The 8,976-nt window shown below is 41.3% G+C and overlaps 1 protein-coding gene across 4 annotated transcripts in view; it reads right to left on the minus strand.

The window, feature by feature from the left end:
* Positions 1–7,535, minus strand: part of YLPM1 (YLP motif containing 1) — a 73,685-nt gene extending 66,150 nt beyond the window's left edge. For 3 of the 4 annotated variants that reach the window (XM_029950458.1, XM_029950456.1, XM_029950459.1), the window contains exon 1: positions 6,487–7,535. In XM_029950458.1, coding sequence (XP_029806318.1) covers positions 6,487–7,362 — 876 coding nt within the window. In that variant the 5' untranslated portion in view covers positions 7,363–7,535. The remainder of the gene's footprint in view (positions 1–6,486) is intronic. The other variant, XM_029950460.1, reaches the window with a different exon arrangement.
* Between the last annotated feature and the right edge of the window lie 1,441 nt (positions 7,536–8,976).

Genomic DNA, 8,976 nt, shown 5'->3' on the forward strand with positions numbered 1-8,976 from the left:
TCCTATCTGGTGCTTAAGCATGTTGCTGGAGCACAGGAGAACGTCAATAAATGGTTATTAGTCAACTGAAGACTTCCCTTCTAGGCCCCTACTCCTTTCTATGACCCGAAACTTGCTTCAAACCATTGGGAGGAATAAATTCCATCTCACTAACTACATCTTGAAGTCTGGGTCATGATTGGGCTTCTCTGTTTTGAATTATCATGCACATAATCATCAGCTCCAGGGATATAATTGCTTTATACATTAAACATAAAACAAAACCAAAAAACAGTATATTGACCATGACAGGTGACAATAATGTACCATAAAAACATTTTCAACTTTCTTCCACAAGTTTATGAAAACAGCAACAGGCTTATCTTTCAGCTTAAAAAAATTAATAATCTCCATCTCTTTCACGTAGAAGTTAAAAGTTTTCTTTAGTTTTTAGTTGCTTTGAAAGCATCACTAAAAGATACAAAGACGAAAACCACCTTTCATAAACTAGAAGCCAATGGCTACCAACTATACAAGACCTAGATTCTTAATCAATTTATACCCATCTTATTGCCACTGCTTCCTAGACCTAGTCTAGGGTTAAGAACCTGTTGGAGGGGCATCTTGGTGGTTCAGTTGCTTAAGCATCTGACTCTTGATTTTGGCTCTGTTTACAATCTCATAGTTCGTGAGATCAAGCCCCATGCTGGGCTCTGTGTTATCAGTGTGTAGCCTGCTTGGGATTCTCTCTCTTTTTCTCTCTCTGCCCCTACCCTGCTCATGCCCTCTCTCAAATAAATAAACCTAAAACAAAACAAAACAAAACCTTGTTGGAGCTTGAGTACTTGTTGATGTACTGATAGTATGCATTGTAGGTCAATTTCTAGTTCATATGAACCTGATAAGCAGAAACCAGATCTAATTCAATCTTAGGACTAGGCTTTGGCACATTTTTAAAGCTCTACAAATGAGCATCATTCAGACATGTTCTCAGTGACCCCAACAGAAGGGTGATTTAACTCTACTGTAGAAAGGAATAAAACCTGCCTGGATTTCCTACTGAAGCCAAAGCCAAACTAGTAGCCAGTTCTTCTGATTGTTCCAACTCTTCTGATTGTTCAGGCAACTCCATCTCACATAGGATGTTAGTTCATAGGTAGAGGAAAATCACTGCATATGTCACATTCAAGAAGAGATTGAACGAAGATAATGAAAAAGTAAGGATGTAAGGACTATGTCACAAATATCATTATCAAAAAAGATGTTAATTTATTCAGTACTTACTGACCACTTACTGGTACAGTAATGAACTAGGTACTAAATGATTTTCCAAGCAGGGAAATATAAAGCAAAGAGAGTGTGTGAGGTGGGGAGGGGAAGGAGAAACACAGAGAGGGGGAGAAGGAGAGAGGAAGAGAGAAAGAGAGAGAGAGAGAAATGTCTTAGAGATTAATTTTAGAAGGTTGTCTTTCCTATCCAGGTTATTATAAATGCCTATAACACTAAATGTCCTATGTCTTACATCCTAAAGCAAGGGGCGGGGGAGAAATCTGGTAAAATAATTGGTTTTCCATCTTTTAGATTTATTTAAAATGTTCATTTTCAGTATTCTTGAGGTGCACATTCTACTCTAAGAATCTTAGTCCCATCTAAAACAATTAAAAATTAAAAAATAACGCTCCTTTACTTCACCTCTTCTTCCAGCTCCTGCCCTCATTCTCTCTCTCTCTCCTTCAGTCAAACTTCTTGAAAGAGTTGTCTATACTCACCATCCCCATTTCCTCACCTTCCATCACTCCTCAAATCAATGCAATATGGCTTCAGTCACTATGAAACTGCTCCTGCCAAGGTCAACAATAATCTACATGTCAGTAAATGCAGAAGGTAACTCACGGTCTTTATCTTGCTTGACCTCTCAGGGGTAGTGACACAGCTGACCATTCCCTCCTCCTGGAAACAGTCTTCTTTGCACTTCTGTGGGACTGCACTGTCCTGACTATCCGCTTGGTCTTTCTTCTGTTGGCTCCCCTAGTTACAGAGATTCTGCAGGGCTAGGCTCAATATCCTTTAAACTCTATCTTTCCTCTACACACACACTTCTCAGGAGACCTCATTAATTAATTCTGTGCCCCAAACACCATTTTTATGCTGATGACTCACAAGTCTATCACGTCTCCAAGGTCTCGATTCTAGACTCCAGACCTGTACCTAACTTCCAATAGGACATCTCCATTTGGAATCATGTGTCTCAAGGACCTCAAACCTGGTAGGTCTAAAACTAAACTCATGCTCCTCCCCAGACCTGTTCTTCCCTCTCTTCTAGGTTTTCCTATTTAATTAGTAAACTGGACCATCATCTACCTAGCAGTCTACTCCAGAAACTCGAGAATTATCCTTGCCACCTCCCTCTCCACTACTCAATCTCCAATTAGATTCTACTGCACAAATATTTCTCCAGTCTTTCCACTTCTCTCCATCTCCACTCTCACCATCGAAATCCAAGCCACTATTATCTCTTGCCTAGATTATTCTAAGTGTTCTCTCTAAATCACCCTTGATCTTTTCAATTGCACTCTCCACACTGTAGACACAATGAGTTTTCAAAAATGCCAATCTGTCACATTCGAATGTATAAAATCCTTCAATGTCATCCTACCGCCTGAAAGTCCTCATAGGCCCACCTGATCTGGTCTGTCTACCATTCTCACCCTGAGCTTTCAGTAAGCCTTACTCTGAATGCTATCTGGTTGATTCCTACTCATTCTTCAGGTTTCACTTAAATATCACTTACAACGGGAAGCTTCTTCAATTAGGTTACCACTCTCAACTATATCATTTAAAAAAAATTGTATTCACCTATTATGTGCTAGACCCTGAGCAGGACACAATGGTGAACTTAAAAGAAAAAAGAAAAAAAAAATCTCACCTTTTCCTATTCCTCATGGAACAGCCTAGTGATACTGCATAGATTATAATTCCACAGCACCTTGTACTCCTCATAATTACCTATTAAATGTCTTGTTCTTCCCATTGGAACAAGTCAATGAGGGCAGTGCCATGTCTATTTTCTTCACAATTTCATCTCTGGTATTAAACTAAGCAAGGTACTTGGCACACAGTTGCTACTCAATAAGTACCTAAATATTAAATAAGTGACTAAAAATTCTAATCAAAGTCAGCAGCTTTACCTAAATAAGTTTTGAGAATAAAAGAATAAACAAAGTCACAATTTATGAAATAAAGGCTAGTATGCACTTTACCTAGCCAGTTCTTCAAACATACAGAAAAGTTAATGCTTCAAAAAAAGACACATTCCACTAAACGACCAATGTTTTACCCTGAAAACTAGAAATTAAATGGAAGCATAGCAAGCATTTATCCTGTCTTTCCTATATCAACCGTTTTCTAATTTAAAAGTCCTAATTCACGAAAGCTTTTCCTTACAGAATTCCATATAGAAAATGAAGAAATGGCAGGGAAAAAAATCACCATGTTATAATCTTTAATGGAGAAATCATTTACTCAGTGAAAGACTATCACTGGATGAAACATTAGAGGCAAAACTGATGGGAAGCTTTACAATGGAGGGACCAGACTGTTCCCTCAATCAATCCTGGCACCACTACTAGTGGGGCAACTGGGCATTGTGTGTCTCCGACGGGATGCAAGTGAAGTAAACCGCACCACTCTGGTTATGATGTACACTTGCCAAAAGAAAGGTGAACTTAAATCGAAGTTTTCAGAGTTTACCAGAAATGTGAAAGAGAGTGGAACAAGTCAAATGATTGGGAAACTATGAGACAACAGACGAATCCAGAATGCAGGACATTCTACAGGACCACTGAGATAGATTTCTCAAGTTCAATGGCATGAGATGGAAAAACAGAATCGGAGAGACTGATCTAGAACAGGAGTTCTCAACAGAGGGTGATTTTAACTCTCATGGGTATTTGGTAATGTCTGGAAACATTTTTGTTTCCCACTGGGGGGGCTGCTACCAACATCTAGTAGTTACAGGCCAGAGATGCTGCTTATACATGCTACAATGCACAGAACTGCCTCCACAGCAAAGAATGATCTTGCTTCATAATATCTGTGTTGGATCCTGATTTGAAGAAACCAATGAAACATGACTGAGTCCACCGGGGAGTTTTAACATGGATGACATCAAAGAATTATTTTTAATTCCATTAGTATGACAAGACAACAGGGGAAATCTAAATGGATCAGGTATCAGATGATGCAAAGAAACTGTTGCTACTTTTAGTAGGTGTTATAATGTATTTACCTAAGAAAGGTCCACTTTTGATAAAAGATGACGAAGAATGTAGAGACACAATGATATGAGATCTAAGATTTGCTTTAAATAATTCAGCAGTAATAATTTCAAAAAAGTATAGATGAAGTAAACATGATAAAATCTTGATAGTTGATGAATCTGAAAGATGGGTAGTTAAGGGGAACCATGCCATCCATTTTCTCTACTTTTGTGTATTTTTATAATCTTTCACCATAAAGATTTCTAATGACATATTCCAAAAGCAAAGTGTGAACCGAAGAATAATACATTTTCAGAAAGGTTCATTGTCAGAGATTGGCACTGGCATGACGAAAACCTTTATAATCTATTAAGTCAAAGTATCCTAAATCTAGACCGTGACAACAAATTGTAGCTAATTCAACAAATCTTTGAGGAGAGCCTATAATTTTCAAGGCACTGTCCTAGGTGCTACAGAACATTAAAAGATGAGGTGAGGTGGTCCTTGTCTGCAAGGGACTTATAATCTGAAAAGCAGAACCAAACCAGGGATGGCTTCAAAGAGATCTGATATTTGAGATGTACCTTGAAAACAACACAACTATATAAAGCAGGGTGAGAGGGTTGAGAAAGTTGGGATGAATTTTAGGCAGAGGTAAGAAAGTCTAAACAAGGTTACAAGGCCCTTCTTGGTCTGGCCCCCACCCTTCTCAAGCCTCATCTTCCACATTTCCCCCCCAGACCTAAAGACAAAAACAAAAAAAAATTTTTTAAATGGAGGCAATGAATACTGAAAGCACTGAGAGAAGTTCAATACAGATAAGGTTACAAAGGCAGAAAAGCAAAACCAGTAAACCAGTGTTCACCGTACTTGTATTAAGGACTGGTCTGATTCCTCCTCCTTTCCCTCCAAAAACAAAAAGGCCAGAAAAAGTCTAGAGGACAGGAGGATACAGATGTTGTACTTTGGCTTGGAGCAACTCTGGGAGGGCCTGACAACAAAAGCACTGGTAATTTCAAAATGGGTTGGGAATGGGGGACAGAAATTTTATCTCTATGATAGAGGAATCTGAGGGAAATAACCTGGTGGGATGGTACTAACTTGGTGTATGCCCACAGAATCCCTTATTCTATTCTACTCCAGCATTACAAGTGTTTTCTCCTGATGATGTGCCAAGCACAACATCTTGCTTACTTAAAACAACTTGCTTATGTTCTTAATTTCTAATGCCAAAGCACCACAAAATTACTGTATCCCTATCTTTTGGAAACCGTTTATATGTAAATCTGAGCTTGTAGATTAAAAAACTCTCTTTTTTCATTAGGGAATCTAAGGTGGATTGGTAATTGCTACAAATGTCTATTTCAAGAAATCAGAACAAGTTATTCTACTTTAGTTCTGTCTTTTTTCTTAAGGGAAGAAACCTTTATTACTGCTATCCTAGCTATCTTTGCTCTGTAAGAAGCACCACTTAAAAGAAGTGTAGAGGAATAGATCTCTCTTAAAGGAAGAGACACCACTAACTTTTTTCCACCTTGGCCACATCCCACTGGAGTCAATGGTAACAATGCAGCGCAGCATACTGGCTACGTCTTAAAACTTAAAGTGAATTGAGAAAAGGCTGTATGGGCCAATTCCTTAAATAACCAAGAGACTCCCAAAAGGCTCAAAGGTGAAGGAAGAGACTTCTTCTGTATTCCATATGTATCTATAAGCATAATCAGGATGCTTCTGATAAGAACAAGACTTCCATTCTTCGTTTGCTAACACTTTATAATTCACATAGTGGAGAGCTATCGGTGGCCCCCTAAATAATTTCTTAAAGAAGCTAACTGGTCATAAGGTTCATATGCATTTCAGGTATCAGCCCTTTGGGAAACTTCTTTTTTATGCCACCTCTCAAATGGAAATTTGAGTTTAAAATACAATTTTGAAACAAAGCGCTTTGCAAGAGCAACAAATTCTAGGAGGTCAAAGGACACCAAAGAATATATCTGAGAAGTAACTCTTAAGCCACCCCACTACTCTGTGGTGTTTAGAAACATCTTCAAGCACTGTTCTTTTAATAATCCACATTTAGCTACTTGAAAAGCTGGGATGTCAGACTTCTGACTCTCAAGGAATCCTTTGGAGTGTAAATTAGCTACTCATTGTGTTGGAATTAGCCTAAGCACTGGTTAAAGCCCTGAGGCCTGCTCACTTAGGGCCCTCTAGGTGAAAGATGCCGCTCGGGCAGCTGCTTTCTTACCTGTGGAGTCATTGTTGAAGGATCTGGTTCAGGGGCAGCTTGCTGCTGTTCAGCACTCTTGTTCTTGGCCCCGCTCTCCAAAGGCTCCTGCTGGACAGTTGTCTTATTCCCCGAAGGGGCGGACGGTGGTGGTGGAGCTAATAGTTGGGATTTAGCATGGCCCTGGGAGGGGCGGGAAGGAGATGCCTGCGAAGGGGGCAAGTAGGACTGGGAATGGCTCAAATAGGATTGCGAGGAAGAGGAAGAGGAAGAGTAAGAGGGGGTGGGCGCCAGGTAGGATTGGGAAGGTGGGGACTGAGAAGGGGACGGCTGAGCGGGAGGCAGGTAGGGCTGAGACGAGGCAGGGGGATAGTACGAGGGTGGTGGCTGAGGTGGGGGCATGTAAGATTGGGACGGGGGCATATATGACCCCGGCGGCACAGGGGGAGATTCAGGCGGGGAATCCAGCTCCATGGGAACCAAACCAGGAGACCCGTCTCGTTGGTGGTGGAGCATCTGGTGTTTGTACTGCTGCTGCTTCTGATAGCTGAGGGCCGGCCCAGGTGGCGGGGGCATCGGTGGCGGCGGTGGCTGCCAGTCCCCGTAGCCGCCCCCCGGCATCACCGGCGGGGGCGGCAGGGGGGGCGGAGGAAGGTGATGGGGCTGGAGCACGCACTGCATTTGCTTCTGGTGCATCTGCTGCAGCTGCTGGAGCTGCGCCAGGTGCTGCTCGCGGAAGCTCATGAAGCCCGAAGAGGAGGGGGCCGCGGGAGTCGTCGAGCTCGAGTACCCGGGCCCCGGCGAGGCCTCAGGAAGCGCCACCGGCGGTGGCGGCGGTGGGACCGGCGGCGGCGGATAGTGGCTGCTCCCGCCATACCGGCCCCAATTCGGGTACATATCGGAGAAGGCGGCGCAGGACTTGTCCCGGCGCCGTTACTCGTCGCAACCGACCTCCAGGAGCTGCGGCGGCGACGGCGACAGCCGGAACTCGCGGCGCCTACAGGCCCCGGAGCATGTAAACGGAGCGCGCCAGTGCGCCGGCGCTACCGAGCTGGGCCCGCGACCGGGAAGGCGGGGACGGCACTGGGGCGACTACGCCTGCGCAGTAGCCACCGAGAGGAGAACAAAGGCGAGATAGAGCGACCCTTTGCTTGGCGACTCTCGGTCGCCATCTTCCTTCAGGTTCGGATAATGTACGTACGAGTAGACTGTTCTTATAGAATCGAGAAACCATAGAGTCTCACAGCCGAAAGGGGTGGTAGAGATCGTATCGCTCCACGGGTTCATTTTTGAATGGAAAAAAAAGGTTCCATTCACAATAGCAACAATCTCAACAACAACAAAAAAGCCATGAGACAAGTAGCAATAACTCTAACAAGAAATACGTAGAATTTATATGAAGAAAACTAGAGAACCATATAGAATCATATACGAAGCGTAGAAGTTAGGCTTGAAATAATGGAGAGGCTTACCATGATCATGAATGAAAAGAGGAAAAATTGTAGAGATATCAGTCTTCTCAAATTAAGTGAACAGATTAATTCAATTTTAATAAACAAAATGCAGTTAGGAACAAATCTGTGAAGAATAGAAACATTTTGAAGACAGAATATAAGACTACTACGTCAATTCTTGCAGGTATATGAAAGGTAACCTCTGCATTTATTGTAAAAGGTGAGAAATGTAATTCCTTAGAATAACTAAACACATAAAAATTCATATTGGAGAATCTTAGCTAAAGCAAAGATAGCAAAAACCAGATGCAAAGATTATCTAGAAAGGGTGACCTAGAAAACAATCCAATCTGTCAGCAAAATACTCAACTTTGACTTGAGTGAAATACTGAAAAACAAGGCTGATACACCCTGAATTCTGGAAAGAAAAGAAAAAAAATACCTAACTCTGAGAATGCTAAATGTGTTAGTGTGTCAGTTGTGCACCACTTAAAGATTTGACCTTGCTTCCGTCTTAGCAAACCCAGATCTTCACCTCTCTTAGGAGGTGAATGTGAGTAGAAAGTAGGGCATCCAAGAATCTTTCAGAGGGAAGAGTTTTTCATTCTCAAATAGGAATCTAGTTGCATTTCTCCTAGCTTTTTGAAGTATAACATATATACATAAAATTAAACATTATAAGTGTACAGGTTAGTAAGTTTTCACAAACCAATCACACTGTGTAACTAGCACCCAGATCAAGAAACGGAACATTAGGGTCAGGTCAGATGCCTGCCCTTGTGCCTCCTTCATTTCCTGAAAAGAGAAAAAAAAAAAAAAAGAAACAAAACATTATTGAACTCACAAGTCCCACTTACTTGCAATTTTAATATTTTCTATTGAAATTCTCTTTTGAAAAATATAAAAATACAGGTTATTTACTATAGTAATAGACTAAAGGAGAATTTCAGATAATCATCTCATTAGATGAAAAAGAATACAATAAATTTCAACATCCATTCATGGTTTTTAAAAAATTTGGCAAACCAGAAATAAAAGGGAACACCCAAATCTTATG

Source organism: Suricata suricatta, chromosome 9 (genome assembly GCF_006229205.1).
Source record: "Suricata suricatta isolate VVHF042 chromosome 9, meerkat_22Aug2017_6uvM2_HiC, whole genome shotgun sequence".
Classification (NCBI taxonomy): domain Eukaryota; kingdom Metazoa; phylum Chordata; class Mammalia; order Carnivora; family Herpestidae; genus Suricata; species Suricata suricatta.